Source organism: Barbatula barbatula (genome assembly GCF_947034865.1).
Source record: "Barbatula barbatula genome assembly, chromosome: 9".
Taxonomy (NCBI): Eukaryota; Metazoa; Chordata; class Actinopteri; order Cypriniformes; family Nemacheilidae; genus Barbatula; species Barbatula barbatula.
Genome location: NC_136772.1, coordinates 3,213,618 through 3,237,186, shown reverse-complemented (window position 1 = coordinate 3,237,186; position 23,569 = coordinate 3,213,618). Strand labels below are relative to the sequence as shown.

At 37.6% G+C, this 23,569-nt stretch overlaps 2 protein-coding genes across 3 annotated transcripts in view; both read left to right on the top strand.

The window, feature by feature from the left end:
• The window catches only part of itprid2 (ITPR interacting domain containing 2), a 31,898-nt gene extending 29,371 nt beyond the window's left edge, over positions 1-2,527 (top strand). Inside the window, exons 18-19 of the mRNA XM_079464686.1 lie at positions 257-378; positions 1,697-2,527. Coding sequence (XP_079320812.1) covers positions 257-364 — 108 coding nt within the window. The 3' untranslated portion in view covers positions 365-378; positions 1,697-2,527. The remainder of the gene's footprint in view (positions 1-256; positions 379-1,696) is intronic.
• Positions 2,528-5,344: 2,817 nt separating this feature from the next.
• Positions 5,345-23,506, top strand: ppp1r1c (protein phosphatase 1, regulatory (inhibitor) subunit 1C). Of its 2 annotated transcripts, none has more exons than XM_079464709.1 (7): positions 5,345-5,670; positions 5,778-5,957; positions 7,612-7,672; positions 13,743-13,777; positions 14,121-14,187; positions 21,270-21,425; positions 21,857-23,506. In XM_079464709.1, the coding sequence occupies exons 2-7, from the start codon at positions 5,877-5,879 to the stop codon at positions 21,949-21,951; spliced, it is 495 nt and encodes a 164-aa protein (XP_079320835.1). In that variant the 5' UTR covers positions 5,345-5,670; positions 5,778-5,876; the 3' UTR covers positions 21,952-23,506. The 2 variants fall into 2 exon arrangements, with proteins under 2 accessions (XP_079320835.1, XP_079320834.1); XM_079464708.1 differs by lacking the exons at positions 21,270-21,425; positions 21,857-23,506 and adding exons at positions 19,290-19,493; positions 20,347-20,830 and having other exon boundaries at positions 5,386-5,670.
• Positions 23,507-23,569: the final 63 nt, after the last annotated feature.

The following is a 23,569-nucleotide window of genomic DNA, read 5'->3' as shown; positions in this document are numbered from 1 at the left end:
GCTTCAGTTTAAACTGATTTACAAGTCCGTCAACATGATCCAGGATTTTCTGGGGCAAACTTGGGATTGGTTTCTTGTAATTGCCGGTGGTATGATGTAACCGCCTGGCAAGACTTGCTGTTCCTCTTCACCTTGTCACTGTGTGTTTGACACTTCACAGTACAGCCAGTTCGTCAGCTTTTCATATATGAAGAACTTGTTGAAATTCGACCTTTTTTCAGAAGCGTGACAGAGCTGTCTGATGTGTTCTCCATAGATTAAAGAGAGCATCGCGTATGAAATCCGACAGGAGATTGTGAATGAGCTTTTGGCTGCTGTGTCACCTCTGAGATCTCCTCTCCCTCCCAGGAAACCCCCCGTGTAAGACAGAGGCTTCAGGTTCGTTTCTATTGACTGCTTTCTACTTAACACAGACGTGCGAGTGCTCTTCTAATAAAGAAACTAATTATAAGATGAATAAATATCCTGTAGTGTCATTCGCTATACTTCATAACTATAACTTCATTATTATTTTATAATAACTTCTTTGATAACCAGTTCACATATGGGGTCACTATAGTGGACAACCACTGTATCTCTACTAACTTCTGAAAGTCTCTGAAACTTCTGAAAAATGAATCTTCTGAAAGTGTCGTATGAAATTTGTTTAAAAAACATTTGTTTTACAGTCCCGAAGAGCCATGAAAACAGAAACAAAACATAAAATTGTCATTAATTTGTGGATGAAATGCTTAATATACTATTTTTATTATTTAAGTAAAGGTAGATTTGGTTCAAAATGATTTCTTTCTAATATTTTCTTTATAAATGATCAAAAACCTTAAAGAAATAGTTATCTAAAATAAATGTGATCTAAATAAAATTTTTAATAATATAATATAAATAAAATAACATCAAATTTATAGTAATGTGTATGTATATATTTTTATGTAAAAATCTACCTTATATATCTATTTAAGATCTACTTAATAGTATGTTATTAGTAGTCCCATAATTCTTACAAAAAATGCCGGCTTGAAAATCTATTCCGCATGCAATGGCAGCCTCCTAAAGCAGGGGTTCCCAAAGTAGGGGTCGGGACCCCCCGCGGGGCAGGGTCGCAAATTGCTTTCCAGAAATCTTTTTTTATTAGGAATAGCGTATTTGATCAATAAGTGTAACAAGATATACAAATATTAGGCAAGTTAAAAATAAAAACATGCAAATAAAAATCCACCTGCCTTTGGAATGTCCTCCCCTCGATTGTGACCCTGAGGTGATTTCATCACATTAGCAACCGCATTAGGTTAGATGCAGAAAGTCAATGTTTGTATACTTTACCCACCTCCGAGGATAGTGGGGGTCTCGAGTCCCTGGCACTATTATTTTTGGGGTCGCGTGCTGAAAGGTTTGGGAACCCCTGTCCTAAAGTACCAGTTCTTGGGACGAAGGCAATTTCAAAAGAAATCTTCTTTTGGCAACACTGCCTGTATCCTGGCTTGGAGGACAGTCCCACAATACATTGCCACAGGTCTCGTTATATCAGTATTGCATTGAGTATATTTAACAGTGTCAAACTTCAGGGAAATCTTATAATTCACAGTTTCCATGTAGAGAGTAGCGAATCATTTTCATTTCATTTAAGAAACTGAAGCAGACAAAGCACTTCACGTGACCAGTTTCTCAATCAGTGTCTGTGTTTTGTTTCGTTCTGCAGGTGTGAAGTAGTGAATCCTGTGAAATAGTCACATTGAACACTGGTTTAAGCCTTGCACTGAGAACGGCCCACCTCCTCTCACTGGTCCCGTCCGCGAAGCCCGTTCAGACCCCACCTCTCCATTCTGCTGCATCAGGGTCCAGTTTCCATTAAACCCCTTCAATGTCTGAACCTGCGGAAGGGCACATGGCTTATTGTGGTCTGGCACATTTTACAGAAATGTAATGAATATCTTGGGGATGTATTTAAGTATGTGATGCTGGTCTTGTTGAATGTTTGCATTGGGTGAAAGACAAGGGTGCGTGTTTGTGTTTTTGTCCGTCTACTGTAATCGGCCTGGTTTTCTAATGCAGCCTCTGTGAGGAACTAACTGTGCAATACATTTCATTTTTTCACCCAAACTTGAACTGACCAATCACAACTACTGTTCTATAATGCACACGGCTGTCTTCGTTGTCTGTTCATGTCTATCACACACTGTATGTATAGATGAAACACTTAAGCACGTTTATAAACAATTTTCCTGTGAGACAAAAAGCACTAAATTCTCTTAATGTGTCTTAAACCATCTTTTTTATTCTTATAGGCAGTCAGAGAAATCTTCTGTCTTGATGTAAAAAGCAACAAATGATGGTTTGTTTTACTTTTATTTTGTGAATAAGAGAGAACAGAGGGATTGTTTTACCGATGATCATCATAATTTTTGTCTAAGCTGTAATGAATTGTAATACTAATTGATTTGTGACCGAGGGAACGTGTTCCCTGTTCACCTGGGATGCATGAGGGATAATCTTTAAAACAAATCATTAATAAAGATTTATTTATTTTGTACGTACTCTTGCCAGCTCTTTTTATTTGGATTGTTGAATTCCAAACCTGTATAACTTTCTTTCGACACACCTGACGACGTTTTGAAGAATGTTTGTAACCAAAAACCACTGACCCCCTTTGACTTCAACTGTACGGACACAGAACCCCTCCAAAATATCTCAAAATATCTTCTGTTGTGTTTCAACGAGAATAAAGAGTCATATACAGCTTTTGAACAACACGAAGGTGAATAAAGTCCCTTTAAAATCTGGTGATATCGAAGATAGAAGCTGCATTTGAAATTCAGCTGGTTTTCATTTTTACAGAAAATGCCCCTCTCTGGGTTAAAAGCGCATTTGTCCTTCACGCTTAGCATTTTTAATGCAGCCAACAATGCTAATGGCGTTTTGCCTCCCTCCTGCTGAGTTTAGTCGAATGAGATGATGAAAATACCTGTGGGTCATAACAATTATTTTGATTCATAACTCTGTGTTACCATGGCAACGTGGCTCTGAGATAGCAGCCGTTTGTGGGAGAGGTTTATTGTGGGCAAGCTTAAATATATGCAGAAGGTGGCCATTAACATAAAGATAACATTAGAGCTGAGAAAATGTTGATATAAAACATAAATGGGTTACATCTCGCTCGATAACTTGACAAGTGTGTGGTTTCCATTGTACCTTACAGACACATCAGTGCTTATCTTCAGTGCAGACGTTTATTGAAATTTATGGAAAATAACTTTATTAAAGCGAGTATAAGATTGTACTCACAACTGAAGACTGTTGTCTAACCAGATAAAATGTTTCCTTATCCCAGTTTTCTACCTCTCCCTGCCTAATAAAAACAAGCCCGTGTCTGTGTGTGTTCCAGGACACACAAACAGCCTCTTGGACAGAACAACATGGTAAGTTCAATGACATCACCTGGCATCCACTCGTAACTTGTTTCGCAATAATTTTGGCAGCTTGCACGACACAAACCTCTGCTGTTTAGATTCACTGGGTTCGCTGAGAAATAAAAGCGTATCTGTTAAACCTTGCACAACGCTACCGTCAGACGCGCTCTGCTGAACAGTGGCTGTTTTGTACCTGTGATTCCCAAGAGACGTCCATTAAACCCCATTCAAATCCTTTCTGATATTTACTGCCCGTCAGCGATGATAAGAATCATTAGCTGTTGCCTCAACCTGTACATGAACAGGACACAAACATGAGTCGGGTTAGGTGTTGCGGTTCATTTTGTTCAAGAGGTCGAAAGGTCATTGTACTCGTCCGGGACGTTGTATTCCATTTTTTTCAAGTTGAATAACCTCAGTGTACTCTTTCTCTGGTGCTAACTGATTAAAAGACGTTTGTTTAATCGAGTATGACCAAAGGAATATAAGAACATGAGTTGTTTAGAATGTATGAAAAGTAAAAGAATAAAAAGTAAAGATATTAATAATTTTGAGATGCTACTTTTCAACCAAACAGAGCATTCAGCTGCAGTGCACCTCCATCTTCAAAGTGACAGTTGCAGTCTCTATAAAGAAATGTAATCGTTTGTATTTTCACTATTATTTTTCCTTAAACAGCTTAAAACGTCCTCTTCAGGCTGTGTTTCAGACAGGCCACAGACTTATGACCTATTTCAAAGCAGGCAGGTGGATCAATAGCAGTTATGTCATTGGCAGATATCCAGTGGCCTAAGCAAAGAGTATAGGTGGCGTCTGTCTTGGGGTGAGGATCAATACACGGTCACACTTTCAACCATTCGATCTAAATTTACACGAGTTTCTGCCCTCTTTATCATGCAAAACGATGACGTCACATTGTATTCCCTATAAGGTGAGGAATTACGTACATTAAGGGGAAATTTCACCCAAACATTACAATTCTGTCTTGATTTACTTGCCCACAAAGTTATATTCTTCAATACAAGTATGACATATCGCTTATTGCTCCCTGAACTCTTTGTAAGTCGCTTTGGATAAAAGCATCTGCTAAATGACTAAATGTACTCATTTCTTTGATCTGATGATCAACGTGACGATATTTTGAAGAATTGGAAAAACAAACACTAGTTCAGGGGCACCATTGACCATCATGGAAAGTCCACAGTGCCTCGGACCTGTTTGGTCACAAAGATTCTTTCAAAAATCTTTCTTTGTGTTCAGCAGAATTACAGACTTTAACAGGTTTGGATAAAAAGGATGAGCAAGAGTTTTCATTGTTAGGTGAATCGCTTAAGATTTCAAGCGTACGTACCTATGTGTGTAATATTTGAAAATGTCCCCACAAATATGGTAATGCATGTCAAACACTGAAAAAGCACTTTCAGTTAGGCCTATCTATCTGAAACCCAGAAATAAATGAATCAAATCGGGTTTTGATTTAATTCAGGTCAACTTTGTGTAAGGGGTAGGGGAAATAAGTCATCACTTGCCTGATACCCGAGGTCTCTGATGCCACATAACCAATTTTAGTTCCCAAACGAACCTTTCAGTCAAAGCCATTATTGTCTAACATTTTTATAGTCTGCTGAACATAAAGAACCTTTATTGCAACAGTAAGCTAATGATCTGTGGATGTTAAAAGTTCTTCATTGAGAACCCGAGTACTGTTTAAAAACCTTCTTGACTAAGATGTTATGGGGGTAAATAATTTAATATTTCATATGCTTTGCACAATATTGAGTACACGTTTGTTTCCCAAGCACCCCACGCTTTCAATTTCTAAATCCCTCAGAATACATCCCATTCTCTGCCTAAAAATAAACGCCTGCTTTACCAGGACAATGATTAATTTCCGTCTGAATAATTCAAAATGCATAAATGAAGTGCCGCCGTGATGGAGCATGTTATACATTATAAAGAACATCCTCTCGCCGCGCAGTGCGGCCGCGCGCACTGAACGCAGTCCGGCCATGTGATGCGAAAACTGCCGACGGCATCCTGAATCAGTTTCATAAATAATGTAGAGAGCATCAGCAGGTCCCGACGGAGGCTTATATTGCATTGCTCTCAGTGTTGCTAATGATAGTGAGACAGCAAGCAGAACGCACAGTGCCGATCCGAGCGCGTCCCGGATCACACAGACAACCCGCAGTCGGAGGCGCACAGGCGCGCACGGAAGGACATCTCCGCTTCGGCGTGTTTTTATGGGACACCGGACCGCAGAGAAGTGAGTGGGACAACACAGATGCGCATAGAAGTGTCTGATGTGTTGTCTGCGTATCTGTGACTCTCTCTCTCTCTCTCTCTCTCTCTCTCTCTCGCTCTGTGGGGTAGGGGAAGGCGGGCCGTCCAAGAGCGAGAGGAAATTGCAGGGTCGGATAAGTAGGGTCCAGTTTGTGTTTCTCCATCTCAATCCATCAGCTCGCTCTCGACATGGAGCCGAACAGTCCTAAGAAGATCCAGTTTGCCGTTCCTCTCTTTCAGAGCCAGCTGGATCCCCAAGCAGCTGAGCATGTAAGTAGAGGTCTTTTATTACATTGTGCCTAATGGAGACCGGCCTGTGGAGGTCTTTGGGTCCCACGGGACTTCTTTAAAGCATCAGATGTGTGCAGATTGCTGCCAAAATCAGTTTTATGATATGATGTCATTGATGATGGGCTCTGCAGTGCTTCTGCTGTGTAACTATATAATTTGCTCTCTGTATGTAGGTCATTGGCGCATATTGTATCTACTGACTTTAGAGTTTAGCTTTATTTTCACATGAATGTTTTGTATATGAATGAATGCGTAATGTGTATAAGAACATCTTTACTTTGATCTTGCGGCTGGTAACTATTTCTTTATGATTTATACAAATTTTAACCCTTTTAAACTGCTTAATGTGACTAATGATAAATCGTTTGGTAAACAATGCTTAAAATAGTTTTTCACTGCAGGGCACGTGAGCTTTCCAAAAGTATTCAGGATAACTATTAATGTGCTTTGGCATCAGTTATCTTTTATCACATATCACTTTTGTAAGTCGCTTTGGATAAAAGCACCTGCTAAATGCCTTAATGTAAACATCAAAATAGATGGCTGAAGAGATCCGTGCATCACAAAAGATTGGATCTTATCGTGTGCCGGCCATAGTAAAAGCTCCTCATTGATGGCCCCGGCAAGCGAGGCTGAATGCCAGGCTGTAAAAGTGTTTGATGTTGGATCAGTTGCTGACAATATCATAACAGTTAAGTGCAGGACCGGTTTTATGTTGTCGGACTGTCCAATCAGCGGCAGTCTCTCTATTGCTGAGTAAGTATTCCATCAGTGGCTCCTCTTTATTTTCTCAGTGCCTCTTTTATAAATGAACACTGAATGTGACCCTGATGTCGGTTCAGGTATGTGACACATCAGCATTGTTGGGTGTGCAGTTTCATGTTGTTCCACATGTGTTGAGACAGCATGTTGTGAGGTGTAAAAGTGATGTAAACCCGGCAGCCTTCTGCTTGGAATTGATCGTATTGATGTCGAGACACAAAGAGTTATGTCGGGTAAAACGGTCGGGATGGACATTTTCCACGGATGCACCATCTGTTATTGTCGTCTGGCACTAGAAAGTACAATGGTAAGACTACCATGAGTACCCTGGTTGATGAAAACTCGAGTAAACAATAACCGAGTAAACCGAATGATTCAACTTGTGTGTAACTGGACTTTAAGTGCCTATGTTGCTTAGCAACTGTAAACAGTCTACGATTAACTTAACTCGAATTCATCATTCGGATTCACATTTTAATGAGTGCTCATATATTTGTTTATATGTTATATACAGTATTTATTTAGGTACAGTACTTAAAGGGATCGTTTACACAAAAATAAAAAATCTTTGCTCAAGCGTCATTTCAAACCTGTATGAATTTCTTCCTTCAGCAGTACACGAAAGATAAGAAGATATTTTGAAGAACGTCGGTAGCCAAACAATCTTGGCCCCATTGACTTCAATTGTATGGACACAAAACCACTACGTTCCTCAAAATTATTTATTTTGTAGTGCACCGAAGAAAGAGTCAAATACGGGTTTCGATTGACATGAGGATGACAACTGTATGTTGTTATTATTACTGTAATACATGTTAATGAGGAAAATATCATGAATGCCATTTTTCTTTTTGTCTCTTCCTGACCGCAGATTCGAAAGCGCAGACCAACTCCAGCCACACTGGTGATCTACAACGAGCCCAGTGTTTCAGGTAAAACCACACCTAATCCCTACGCATGAACTCCCTATGAATATTACAAACTAGCATGCTTCTTTTAGTGAATCTCTGGCCTCTTGAGTCGAAGTAAAGGGCTTATTGAGCTACAGTCTCTGTAAAGCACAGATTAGAATCTTCTTCGCAAACTAAACGTGCTTAAAGAGAGACAGACCGTACGATGTATATTTCACAGACTTCTAACTCTAGATATTAAAGGTCCAATGTGTAATTTTTTCGAAGGATCTATCGACAGATATGCAATATCATATACAAAACTACATCTTGAGAGGTGTATAAAGACCTTACACGAGGAAGCATTATGTTTTTATTACCTTAGAATGAGCTATTTCTATTTTCTTAGAAGGAATTGGTCATGTTGTTTCTACAGTAGCCCTAAACGGACAAACTGCTCCGCAGAGTGCGTTTCATAAATATGTCATTTCCTTCGGCAAAGAAGCAAAAATGACGACATCTTAGTCCCGTAGGCCGTTGGTTGCAGTTCACAGCCTCACCGCTAGATTCTGCTAAATTTCATACACTGGACCTTTAACTAAGCCATTAGCAAACACAATGCATTATGACTAGAACTTTTTCTCTTTCAAAGGAAACAAGAATGAGCATCATTTGATCGTGCTGTTCAAGGTTGAGTTTTGAACAGAAATATTGTTTATGTAAAGCCACAGGCTTACAGATTCATTCTCATTGTTATGAAAATAAATCCTCTCCAGTTTTCATGTATAATCATTATATGATATTGCGGGGGAGATGTGCTCTCTTCTGGTGTAAAGGACAACACGATAGGTTTGGCGAGGTCATTTTCAAATGCCTGTAATCTAGCCTTGGGTTGGAACAGCACAACACCACACACTGTGAATGTGGCAATGGTCAACAAGCTGCTATCAGCACAAACAACCCACCTATGGCGTCAGCGTATGGGACCGGCCAGACTGTTGAAACGTGGTCTCTTATTGTGTTAGGCTGGACTTCAATATCTACAGATACAGTATGATTTATATGTGAGTGGAATTCAGGGCTATCTGGGAAACTGATACAGTAAGAGTCATTGTGCTCATATTTATGTACTCTATAACTGGACTGTAGTGTAAACCTGTCAGGGTGGACAAATCTAAATTGTCAATTGAAATAAATGAGTTAAATCTGGCTACAGCCAACATGATATTGAGGCACAAATATAGAAATTTGGACAAAAGATCCCTGTTTATGTTCTTATACGTACATTCATTTTTTTTTCTCAACAAATAAGGCATATTCTGTATTCTGAAGATAAACACTGTTAAAACAATAAAGCCAAGATGCCATCAAAACATAATTGTCCAGCAGCACCACATTGTTTTCAGAACCTTAAATAAATATTGACACGATCAAAAAGTATATTTTTTAAATATTGCGTATGCAATACAGGAAATAAATTTGCATTGTAAATGCCTTTTAGAATGCAATACATTTAACTCGAGTTTTTATCTGATGATTTTTGCCATTAAATCTACTTTATCTTCAGGAAACATAAGAAATGAGTTTTCCACATTAGCCAATGTGATGCCGTTTACATTAGCTGTCACGATCGTCTCAATCCTAATACAATTCAGCAGCCCACACGAGAGCTGTAAAAAATTCTAGTACAGAGTAAAAACAAATGAGCTCTTCAAGCCATGTAAAAAACTATTAAAGAGTGCACGTCAAGCATTTGTAATCTTGTAGCTGCCAGTTATCATCAAGAATCACACCACGAGCAAAGTAGTGTTTGTCATAATCAAGATTTCATTGAGAACGTTGACATTACCATTTATTTTGATCATTGTTTTGCTATCATTTACTTTTGATGAAGAGGTTTGGTAGAAATAAATTCTATGATGCAACATGGCACCAAATGTTTTGCAATCATCCCCACCCCTTTCGAAGCCCTACGGTGGCTGACACGGTACTAAAATGTCTTCATGTTTTTGCTTCTTTGCCGAATGAGATGACGTATTTACGAAACAAACTTTGTAGATTAGTTTGTCCGTTTAGGGCTACTGTAGAATTCCGTGTAGGAGACCCGCGGTGTGTGTTTATAGAAACAGAAACGAAAAGATTGTGCTATAGAGGACTAAAAGTGGTTCTTTGCTCGTAGGGGAACCACTTATAGAGCTATATTGAACTTTATCTTGGTGCTTCAGTGGTTCTTCGGCGGTTCTTTGGGATGACTGAGGTGCTATATTGAACCAATGAAGAACCATACAGGGGCTCAACAGGTTCTTTATACAGAAACGGTGCTATACTCTTCAGCAATTCTATATAGCACCTCAGAGAAATGCTGAAGAACCACTCAATCACCAAGATATGGTTCTATATACAGTACCTGTAGCACTTATAGTGGTTCCCCTATGATTACAGGTCAACACCATTCATTATGGAAGGTCTTTATACACCTCTGAAGACATACTGTGTGCATATTATATTGCATTTCTGTCAATAGATCCTCCAAAAATGACATTTAAGGCAAAACTGAGGCCTTCTTTTAGGCTTCTGTGACATCATCGCTGCATGTGTTGCTCCAGAAAGGTTCCTGATACTCTGAGATGGGGTCATCTACCCATCTTACCATTTGGGACTGCAGAGCTTGTGTCTTACATGTCCGGCTGGTAATTCTGCCCGTGCATTCTGGAGTGATCCTAGCTGGTACATCGTAGAGCTCACACATGCCCATGTTGTCTATGACTTGGCAGTTATGGCTGGTCTTATATGATACAGCTTAAGAAAACCATCTTGCTGAAGCCAGCACTACCATCTGCCAGTTCTGCAGTAGAAAATAGCCTTGTTATGAGCTTATGAATAAGATCTAACTTCCTCTGACTAAAAATGTCCTTTCGTACGGTTGCCAGGCCTGTCTTACTTAGCAAAGCTCTTCAAATCAAACAAATGACTGGGAAGCGCTTGTTCTTACTAATAGGTTGTTAAAAATGAATGCATACTAAAAAATACAAGTATGTGTGGTGCTGTTTGGAGTCGGCCACGGTAACTGTGATGAGGTGGTAATGTTATCAGGATAGACACTTTTATCCAAAAGTTGAAACAAACAGCCGTGGGAAAACCATTCAGAATTTTCATTTAATCAGCATTTCTGAATGTATTGTGGCCATTTCAGTACAGTGTCTGTTGAATTTCAACAAAATCGAACCTCAGGAGTGACATGAAGTCATCCATTAACTATGTGAAAGACTGATAGCACGAGAAGACATGAAAACTGTGATAAAAATGTAGGTTATACAATTTTGAACTTTTCCTAAATACATGTACAAATATTACTGTTGTATTGCTTAAAAGTGAATATGAACTTGTCGTATTTGAGGTCAGAAAAATAAATGCGATGAAAAAAACTATATTTTAATTGAAATTTGGGAGAAATATTGTTAGTACTTCCCAGAATGAAACAAAAATGATCATTTTACCTATAAATAGTACATTTAGAAAAATGAAAATAATTTTGAAATGGTCTCTTTTTTTATCCATGCGTACAAACCCATGACCTTTGCATTGCGAACACAGTTATCTTCTATTTGAGCTACACGAATATTCAGTTGCAGTACAATGGTAACACTTAAAACTACTAAAGTCTTTCTAATGTGATAAAAATACTTGAATTCAACAGGTGTATGAAATAAAGATGGTCGGTGTTGCCCACACTGCAGAAATCCAATAACCATTAACCAAAACCAATTAACCGGCTTTACTGTACGGCAGCATCACTGACATCATTCTTTTCAGATCAGACTAAACGTTGGCTTGTGTCTGTAGTATTGCGGTTTGCGCTGAGAACCATTTTTTCCTGCTGGTTTTGAATGTAGATGGCAGGGGCGTGTTGAGGAGGTGGAAACACATAGAGCCGCATTCAGAAAACAAGCAGCTCTTTGTTTGCTTGGCATTTCTTCTCTGATCCAAAACATTTGAAATTGGTCACTTATGAAGAAGGTTTTTGAAGCTTCGTGAACTGACGTCACACGAACGCTCGCTGTCATAAAACTTGGCAGAAGTTGAGGAACTTGTCTTGTTATTGTGGTTGAAGTTGTAATTTGCGGCCCAAACCTGTGGCTTTGGCAGGACGTTTTGTGGTATACATCTTTGTATTAATGTCCTGGTGTGGAGCCGGTGGACTTATAAAAGCACAACTCTTTTGGCTACTGTAGTTCACTGTGTACTTCTGGTTCTACTTAATATCTGGTCTGAGGTCATCATCCAGCGTTTCTCAGACTCCATTTAGAGACTTAAGTGGCTGTTAGGTGAGGGAGTTGATATGCTCAGTGGATTTAAGAGAAATCAGGGGCTTTTAAAGTCTGTTTATACCTTAAACAAGCGTGACGTCAGTCCGCATCAGTGTTGGTACATACACTCCTCATAATGAATAATAGTTTTTATTGTATGAATACAAAACACAGACTACAGTGTTCTTATTTGTTTGTTTATTATATTTAAAAAAACATGAATAAACAATTCAGTATACTCTGTGGGCCTCAGGTCACAATTAAAACATTAAACATTTTTGCATTACATGGAAGCAAAAAAATCAGCAAACCAATAATGTCAGCAATTTTACCAAATATATTTTTAATAGCAGGTGTAGTTCATAACGTTGACTATTGTATATCTTTAAAAAAATAATAATAGTAGAAAACAATACATATATAATATTGATCCATATACAGCCGTGGACAAAATTAAGAGACCATTTCAAAATGATAATATTTTTTCTGAATTGACTATTGCTCTGTATTTTTTCAGACCTCAAATACTTCACAGAAAACAACCTCATACAGTATTTACTTTTAGGCAGTTCAACAGTAATGTTTGTATTTTTTGTATGTATTTAGGAAAAGTTGAAAATAATTTTTTATGTGACCTGGAATTCAGTTATCCTGTATCTTGTAATGCTGTCAGTCTTTCACATTGCTGTTGGATTGGCTTTGTCACTCCGTCCTCATGTTTGATTAGATAGATAGATAGATAGATAGATAGATAGATAGATAGATAGATAGATAGATAGATAGATAGATAGATAGATAGATAGATAGATAGATAGATAGATAGATAGATAGATAGATAGATGAGAGAGAGAGAGAGAGAGAGAGAGAGAGAGAGAGAGGGAATAGAGAGATAGGTAGATAGGTAGATAGATAGATAGATAGATAGATAGATAGATAGATAGATAGATAGATAGATAGATAGATAGATAGATAGATAGATAGACACGTATATAGATTCAAATGTATTTCTAAGCCATGTATTTTCTTTACACATAAAATCTAGATTTTTTTAAGACCTACTATTGTTTTAATAAGTCCTATCGAGCTCTTACGTCACTGCAGGTTTATTTTAGGCGAGGCAAACTGAATTATCATTCAATAACAAAAAATTAGGTTTACAGGGAATGATTCCAGATGATGTATTAGACCGAGCTTTTGAGATGCTTCCCAGAAGGACAGATCCACACCATATGTACAAATGTACCAAGCACTCACGGAGAAGAAAACTGGCAGGAGAAGATATTTTCGTCTAAAAATGTTTTTGGAACACAATCCGTCAAGAACAATTTGGATGATTTGGGTTTTTAAATGAAGCCTCAGAGTAAGGGATAACGTACAGGCAGCCGGTTGTTATCACAGAAATAAACCCCGAGAGTGTGATCGGGGGGTATCACAGTTGTGTCACAGGGGCTGATTTCGCAATTCATGAAATGCGAAATTGAAATATTTTATAAGCTAATTTTTACTGAATGCACAGTATGTATTTGAAAATGTCCGCAAATTGCCAGTTCAGGAAGTTTTGTAGGAACTTATTTTGTCAAATAAGTCAGAGATCACAGACCCTTCAGCTAAAGATTGAGATGGAGGTGGCGAGCTAGTATCATAAAATAATATGATTATAGAATCTGAATGAACGAACTGGTCTTTCAAGCCCTGGAATGAATACCTCCAAATTCGACATCATCATTTTTGTAATTCACATCAGTTGCACATCAATTACACTTTAAAGCATCAATTCGTCCCTCTGTTCTTTTTTTCTCATTTAGGAGACGACAGGCAGACTTCAGGCAGTCAGATGGAGGTGAGTAGTCCAAAGCATTCCGTCCGTCTACAATAACACAGACAAGATAAACCCCGCCACTTAAACAAACGTTAGATTTGATCATTCCTGTCTCTCCCAGCACTCTATCAGACATCGCAAGATATTTCTTTTCAGCTGTCTTAGTGGACATGAAGATCTGTAAGTTAAGCCTCTGGCCTCTGCTGTCCAGAGCTCCCTGTGTTTAGACGCTTTGGTACGAGATGGATGGAGCTGTGATGCAGTTCTCATTGATTACCTGCTGGAGCAAAGCTCCTGAAATAGAGTCTGCGTGAAATCAGATACCCCTCTCTCTCACGCTGTGCTTTTCCATTGTCCACGCCAGACCCCGAACGCCCAGCTGTCTCCTGCCCAGAGAAAACAGAGCGTTTACACACCACCTACCATGAGAGGTACGAGCTTGCAGCCACTCAACTACACCATCTGCATATTCAATTATGTGACGTTACAGGCACTTATGTAACCATATGCTACCACATGGGTCATTCCTGTTAAGTAGTACCTTTTAAAGTCTGTATGGTTAGAAAATGTATATACTTGAGTGTATTTCGAGGATATTGTATTTCCACAAAATAATATTTAAGAATTTTAGAGATGCATCAAGGGATAGCTTAGAGTTGAAAAAACCAAATAATCTCCCAAAACTGAAGAATGCATGAAATTCATAACAAACATTTGAATACATGCTGTTTTATGGTGGTTTCCAAGCTAAACTAATGCTGCTTATTTCATGAATTGCTATTTGTTGAAGGAATATTACAAAAGCTTAAAGTGAAAGTTCACCCAAACGTGAGAAATCTGTCATCATTTACTCACCCTCATGACATGTCAAATCTGTTTGACTTTCTTTCATCCACAATACACAAAAGAAGATATTTTGAAGAAAGTTGGTAGCCGAACACTGGACTCCATTCACTTCCATTGTACGTAGACAAACCCAATGCAAGTGAATGGGTGCCATTCTTCGAAATATCTTCTTTTGTGTTCTTCAGAAGAAAGTAATGCAGGTTTGAAATGACAAGAGGGAGAGTAAATGATGACAGAATTCTCACGTTTGGGTGAACTATCACTTTAACAAGATACAGTTATATTAAAAAGTATAGAATAATTACATATATAAAAATGAAAATATAACATTTCTAACTATCATGATTTTAGGTTTTCCAATATATCATTGCTGTCGGGCATGAAACATTGTATCTTCAAAAAACGGCTACTTTTTAGGAAAAAACACAATTTATTAAATAATACTCTGTTGTTAAAGCTGGCAAGCTTGTTTTTATACTTTTTATTGGCTATATAATTTACATAACATGATAAAATGAATAAAGCATGAAACGTTTACATAATATGGAGATTGGTTTCCATTCAACAGCGATATCGTATGAGGAAATATAGGCTGGGGGCATAAAAATGGACTGCATACTAGGAATGACTCATCTATGAACTTTGTGTGTATCATCTACAGTACCATCTTCTCCATTAACATTCATACACATTTTTCAGACACTGACCCACACGTTCAGCCCACTCAACAGACTACGCACACTGTTCTTGGCTATGGATCCGTGGCTTAAATTAATGCAGTTCCTCCTACATACATCCACACTATGTACACTGTACACTACCATTCGAAAGTTTGAACGCCATGAACTTACCGTAGCATTTCACTTTTGCTTAAATGCTTGAAACGAGTTTTGTAGACATCAAATCAATTATATGTCTATTTTATAATACTTGTTTGTAAATGATATGTCTACTTTAAACCCAATTTTTTTCTCATGAAGTTGGCCAGTGTGTTTAGTGCTGCATAGATACATAATTCCACTTTTTAGAGGTCCAATATGAAATGTAGCGCCGTCTAGTGGTAGGATAGCAAAGTGCAACCGACGGCTCACTCCACTACGGTGGCTGACACAAAACTTACATGTCGTTACGCTTTTGCTTCTTTTCTAAAGGAGATAACGTATTTACTGTAGAGCCGTTTGTCCGTTCAGGGCTTCTGTAGAAACAACATGGTGAATTCCATGTAAGTCTATATACACCTCTGAAGACATGGGCTGGGTATCGATTCTGTTGTTCCGATTCGATCCGATTCACAAGCTCTCGATTGATGATCAATGATTACAGATTTAATACAAATCCTATTGATATTTCTAAACAAAGATCAGTAAATATCACATTACAATGGTGAATTTAAAAACGAAATGAAGCGCCACATGTATATTAAACTTTAAACCCACTTGGGTATATTGAAACAGAACAGGTCCAATGACACACCCGCAATGTTTATGAACCAATGAACGAACGACATGCTCCCTGTTGTTACATCCACCCGGTTTAAAAAAGAAAGGTGACATCTAGTGGATCGATTCACAGCTTTTGATAATCGATATTTAATCTACACATTTTTAAAAACGATTAATCATTTTTTTTGCCCAGCACTATATTATATTGCATTTCTGTCAATAAATCCTCAAAAAAAAACAGTAAACACATGCTAGAAGAATACAGTTCTTTCTAGTGAACACTTTTATTTCAGATCTTGTCTGTATTTATTTCATCATTTGTACTTTTGTTTTATTACCCTGGATTTGAAAACTGGATTTGTGTGTTCCCCTTCCTGGCTGCAGCGATAATATGAATTATTTATGGAGATTTTGGAGTGTTTTTAGTTTTTAGCTGGAGGCTAGTGGAGCATTAGCTTGCCACACATATATATATATATATATACATACAGGTATACTGTACTGTCCACATTTATTTTTAGTCAAACTGCTGCAAAACAACAGACAATAAACAAGCTGTTATTGTCCATTGATGCCAAGTTCACCAAAAAATGTATTGTCTCATTATTCATGTCATTCCAAACCTGTATGACACAAAAGGAGTTTCTTTTGAGAAATGTTTCAGCATGTTTGTGTCCATACATCGGTTGTTTGTTTACCAACATTCTTCAAAATATCTTCTTCTGTGTTCTGCAGAAGAGATAAATCATACAGGTTTGAAATGACACGAGGGTGAGTAAATTCTGACAGATTTTTCATTTCTGGATAAACTATCCCTTTAAAATAGTAACTGAACTGAAGTCCTACAGTGGAACATCTCAGAGGTCTAATCTCAACCTCCCGCCCTCGAGTGAAAAGAGCCAATCATGAGTCGTCAAAGGCTGACGATTCTCTGGGGGCGGAGTTCTTACAGAGTATGCAAGGTGCTTACCAACCCTCGCCAATGTGCAGGAACTTAAGGAACCGTGAAAATGTTTTAGCACAAGTTGAGTTTAAGCAACAAAGTTTATACCACAGTTGATATTTAATTGTTAATCAGACATATTGTGTTATTGTGATCTAAGCTAGCGGTTTTAAAGATATCTGTTCTCCCTCACTGATGTAGACGGGACTGTTTGGTGGTTGGAAGCTTTTCTTAGAGAATCTTCCTCCTCTGTAGCTCTCTCTTAGTGCACGGCTATGAAATGGGGGTGGGAGAGAGAGAGAGAGAGAGAGAGAGAGAGTGAAAGAGACAAGAGAGATAGAGAGAGAGATAGAGAGAGAGAGAGAGAGAGAGAGAGAGAGAGAGAGTGAAAGAGACAAGAGAGAGAGAGAGAGAGAGGGGGTGGAGTCTACCTCGCTGGCTCATAGGCAAGGCCATTTCCTGGCACAGATGTGCTTAATTCACATTAGCCTGAGCTATTGATTGTAGTGGAGTGAGGAGGGGCGATACATCATCCATCTTTAAATGGACAGCCTGCAGTTTTGAAACACTCAGCATCCTTTTGGCCATCATGACACAGAAAGAGTTTTAGCATGCTAAGCTACCAGATGCGGCCGAGGCTTGATAGTGTCAGATTAGTTCAATTGTGTGAAGACTAGGTCGCATATAGCAGTTTTGTGCTACTCTGTTTAATTGGCGTGTTGAACTCTTTCCAGAGTAAAACTGCTGAGGATCATTTGTGATGAGTGAGCACTTGTTAGTAGTGTAGTTGCTGTAGCTGGAAGAATCTGATCTGATTTTCCATTAGATGAGCATGCCTTACCTAAGGAAAATGAACCATGGTCAAGTTTGTGTTATGTATTTTTATTGCATTTGAAATACAACTATGGAAAACTGAAGATTTGTATTGCATGTTCTCACCACAGGTGATGTTTCAGGCCTTTTTATCAGTAAAAACCACAGTAACCAAAAATTGACTAACCGCATCCAGAATAAAAGTCTGTGTTTACATGATATGTCTGTGTATTGTGCGTATATAATTTCAATTATATACAAATATAAATACATAAAAACATGTAAATATTTCCTACACTTATATATATATATATATACAGAATATATGTATGTGTACTGTGCATATTAATGTTGTATTTATGCTCACACACATATATATATATATATAAGTTTAGGAAATATCTAAATTTTTTATATATTTATATTTGTATATAATTGAAATTATATATAAACATTTATTGATTTTTTTATACACGTATGTGGATGTTTTTAAAATACAAAATTGATATGAACAGTACACATACATATATTATGTAAACAGAAACCTTTATTTTGGATTAAGTTTTTCTCACTGCAGTAACCATAGTTCAACCACGACATTTTAAATAAAACTGTGGTAATACAAAAATGGTACTCGGTGCGCCAAAAATACTTATTCTTTCAGTATAATAAAACCATGGTTTATTTTTTAAGAGTTTGTGATCGTCTTTATTTTCCTTTGATTTAAATGTAAGTCTTTTTCTTTTATCTTCTTTTGTCTTTTTCACGTTTTTGATTATGGTAAATGGTATAATATCACATCAGACAGTCCGAAAGCTCTTACTGTAAGATGCTCTCAGAACTCTTCATGAGACAGAGAGATGCTATATCGGTTTACATCACATTAGAGCTCTCTACTCTGATAAATCACACAGAAATAATGTGCTGTTGATGAAAAAACCATTGACAGCCTAACTAGATGCTTTATCTAGTGCAAATATAGATAGATATACATTTTTATATGAACTATCCTCAAAGAGTCCAAATATAGAGAAGTACATCTTGCATCCATGTTGCGTGTATTTTAAAATTCATTCGTAAAATAAACGTTTATCAAAATTCTACATAATCTGAAATGTTACTGAATAAACCCCACATTAAAACGAACTGTGCTTTTTCTACAGTAACCACAGTTTAGTCAAAGCATTGCAACCACACATTTACATTGTCTACTATAGTTTACCCATGATATTTGTATTAATCTATCGAAATTCAATTTTATGGCATTAAAACCCCCCAATAAACATGATTACTTCACCTTCACAATAATAAAACCGTGGTTGATCGACTTTTCATCATACAGAATGCATGCATCTCATAAATCATTCATTTTCATTCGCTTCATACATTTGGATGGGCCAATGAGGTCTCCGCACACACACTGCACGCCTGTGCTGATAGCCTGTGTCCACTGTGTGGCGCTGTGCTGTGTGTCCTGTGTTGAGTGCAGAGCTGCAGCTGGTGGTGGAGCAGCACTTTCAGAGGCAGGAGCAGCAGGAGGCGGGGCTCTCTGACAGCCCAGACACGCCCAGTCCAATCACAGCACAACATTATGCCAACGCAGCTCAGTGGGCCAATCACAGCAGTTCAGAGCCCAATGGCAATGAGTCTTATGTCAGTTCTGAGGGGCAGCCGGGGAGCAGTGGGGCTGGGGGTAAGTTCAGAACAATACTGGGAGGCGGAGTGATAACACGGTTCTTTTGAACAGTACGGATCGGACAGTACGACCCCTGATATACTGAATGTGAAAAAACATTAAGGTCAACAAAGAAACTGCAGAATATTACGGAGTGTCCCAAATGAAGTACTAACTGAACCAATAAGTTAATGATGTATGCATGTACAAAATATGATATATAAGTAAATATATTACATAAATATATCATTTTTTCTTAGACTTGTGATAATATATTTAAATACACTCATGTATTTAATACATTGCATGTATTAAATAGTAGTATGCTTATATATTACATTTATTTTCATTTGTTAATCATTATAAGAAATAATTGTGTATTCGTTTATGAAAACACAATTATAACTTCACTTTATCCACTTCTAAAACAAATCTTTTATGAATAATCTGTTGTTAAACCAACAAATATGTGTATTGTGTAAAATAATCAGATTTTAATGAAGGAATGGTTTTGGAAAATGACTAGTATGACATGTTTTAACAATATTCGTTTTCATAAGCTATTACAAAATAGACTGTGCATGTCATTTTTGATTTATTTTCAAATAAATCAGTACAATTAACGTTCATTTATTGATACATTACATTAATTGCGCAATTCAAAATATATCATGTGCATGAGTATCTAGCGTAAAGGTTCACAACTAAGAGATGTAGAAAACGTTTTTCTTGGACGGAAGATCTGCTGGATGTAACTGACGAGAATTTTCTGTCTCTGTCTCTCCTCCACTTTCTTTTCGAATTCTCATTCCTTTTCCCCCAAATTATTTTCAACATTATTATTGCCATTGCTTTATATATTCATATACAGGAGACACAGCAGACAACACAGGAAGCGAGCAGAAAACCTTGAGCAGCCCTTCGTCTATCTCTCGATAGCCATTATCATGTACCTGGCACACCGTAGACCCCCTTCACACATTTACTGCCCCCTCCACTCTCTGGACTCTAAATAAGAAGATGCTCTTCCTTCAAATACACACATTATATTTCTCATCTCTTTCTGCCGTCCACAGCGACGCGGCTTCTTTTTTTCTCACTTTATTTGTGTAAAAAGTAATGCTTGTTCTTCACTTTCCATTCTGTATTGAAATGGTTTGTTTATCAATTTTTAAAATGGCATTTGCAAAAATGTCCAATGTGTATCAGTGGCATCAGAATTGCAGACCGCGTATTTTTATCACTTTCAAACCAGTTGTATGAATTTCCTTGTGGGTTTTGAGTTTGTAAAAGTAGAATAAACAATCGATTACACAATTTTTTGAGCTTGAAATAAAAAAAACACAGAATGATGTAAATATTGTTGAGTGGGTTCTGTTTATCTACCAATACTTGTCTTCTCTGAGAAATCTACAGTATATAAATGTGCCACACGACATGTAATCTGCTTTATAACGCTTGTAAGATTGAAATGTGTCATTTTACATTTCACTGCAATATGTTTGTTTATGTGGTTGTAAAGTATATGAGCTTAGTTTGTATTGAGCGATTTGTTTATTTTTGCGTAAATCCTTTTTTATACTAGTAGCTTTTCACTCACTTTACAAAAAAAAACTTAACATGTATTATAAATGTGCTATATTTTCTCCTTCGAGATATAAGAGATCACCATCAACGTTTGAATGTCTTTGAGCTAGTCTCTTTTTAAATGGTCCCAAAAGGGTAAATCTGGTCCTTTAGCGGCTGTGACACTGACTGGTGCATGCTGGGATTCATGTTTCACTCATCCTGCAGGTAGAGAGCACAGTGATAACCAGCAAGAGGAGAGAGAGAGCCACCATCCGCACAGACTCTCTCAAAAACACCTCGACACGCTGTCAGAAGAACCTGGAGACATGTTGCCCCGACGTAAAGATACACCTTACCAGCACCAGCCGCCCTTCATACCAGGTAGGACCAAATCTTAAGCACAAATCACCACCACAGAAACAGGTGAAGCTCCTACACTTGTAATTGAAGAAACTTCAAATGTGAAGATGTATTTTTTAGAAAGATGTGGGCTGCTATACGCAAACTGCCCACCCTATTGAATGAGTATTTTTACGGTATTAACCGTATTTTTACCGTGAGTGATGATAGCAATCGTCTCAAAGCATGGACCGGTCCAAAATGACGGATGCTTGACGTGTCTGCACTCCCTCGTTTTTCATTTTTGGGTGGAGTTTCTCTTTAAGACCAAGCAGATGCTTGGAAACAGAAGGAACGCTTACCTGACTTTGGCGAGGACAACTGAATGTTATGTCATCGAGTTAATATTCACAAGCTGCTGTGGTTTATAATGTAGGAAATATCTCTCTCGCTCAAATCTGTGCCTGTTACAGGAGTGAAGTTGCTGAACAACCAGACAGATTCTTCCTCACCTTTCCAAGAGGACGAGGAGACCGGAGATGAACTAAAAGACAGTTTGAGGGAGTAACGCTGGGCGATTGATTATACAGCGAGGTGACGTCATTCGTAGTATCGTGTTCAGGAAGTAACATGTTTTTGAAGTAACATGAATGTTGGAATTGTTTGCAGCTGAAATGTCTCTACAGTAAACGCAGTTATTTCACTCCAAAACGACACGGGATACAAAGGTGTGAGACCACACGAAAAAACCTTTAAATGCAATTAAAAAGAGTTTCAATGTGATATTCTGAAACTGATAAAGCTTGTGATATTGGCCATGTTTCAAGTCACATTTTCAGCCTCAGCTCAAGTTGTCATCAAAGCAAAAAAGGAACATACAAGTATTACAAAACTTTCAAGTCAACTTTTCACTCTTACTTGTTATACTGATAATATAATATTGTATTAAATTACTAAAGTGAGTTTTCTCAAGTGGTCTCAGGCTTTTTGTTCCCGCTCTTTATTCTCTAGTTTTATTATTTCATATTTACTCTGATTCTGTTGATCCATTTCATCGCGTTTTGGCTCTTCCGTGTTTTCTATGAACTTAGTTTATGGTACATAAATAACTTTACAAATACATACGATCACAAATCCATTGTTTTAACATTTCACGAGTTCACATTAACATGTAATCTGATCAAATAAAGCATATTTGGCGTGCTGTCCGAGGGGAGGGAGCTCTGAATCTTCACCCGAACTCTTTTACTGGGATAGATGCCTGTAGAGAGTGAGGCGATGGGGTGGAGGAGGGATGCTGCAAAAATGATCACGAGACAAGAGGCGAGGGAGGGCTTTATATAGCGCCTTCTCCGCACTGATTGGTTGGATTACATTATCATGCTTCTCCCGAACTTAGTTTATTAAACTTCATATAAAACAATTGCGAAGCCAATCACATCCTTCATGTGAAAAGAGCTTGAAGCTTTGTTAAAACCTCTCACAAAGCAATTTTTGTAGTTATCTTATGGCTGTTTGTGTCATATGCAGACGTGACTCTGAAGTCCAACATGGCTGTTGTACAGCTGACAGTCTTTCACGAGTTTCTGAAATGTGGGCAACATACATAGCGTTACATATTCACATGATGAATGTTACTTTAGATCCCATTTTTTTTAATAATCATCAGTCAAGTGTTTTTATAAGGTCAGAGAATTTTTGGGCAGATCTTGAGCTCTTTAAAACAAAAGATTTATTGTGGTCACAGACAGAAATACATTTTCTTTTGGTTGTTTATCTGCGCGTCAAATATTTCACTACATGATCAAAATATCAATGCTTGTTTATTGGACCAAAACACGTTTATTTTTATGTTTGCTATATAATGCTGAGCTTTATAAAAATATATCTTTACTAGAATGTGAGAGAGAAATTTCAGTTGCAATTATTTACACACCAATACATATTTTAAGTGTAATTTTCATAATGTCAATGCAAAAACTGTGGGTCCCAAGAACAAGCATAATTTTCTTTATGCAAAATATTTTCTAAAAAACAGATTTTTCTAGGTGTTTCCATCATCCTCCTATTCTTTTTAAGTAATGTTTTTGTTTAATAAACTTTAAATAACCTTACCTGCTACCAAATGCTTTCAGAAATAATTATTGTGTTTGTGTGAGATGTGTGTGTGTGTGTACGCGAGTGTG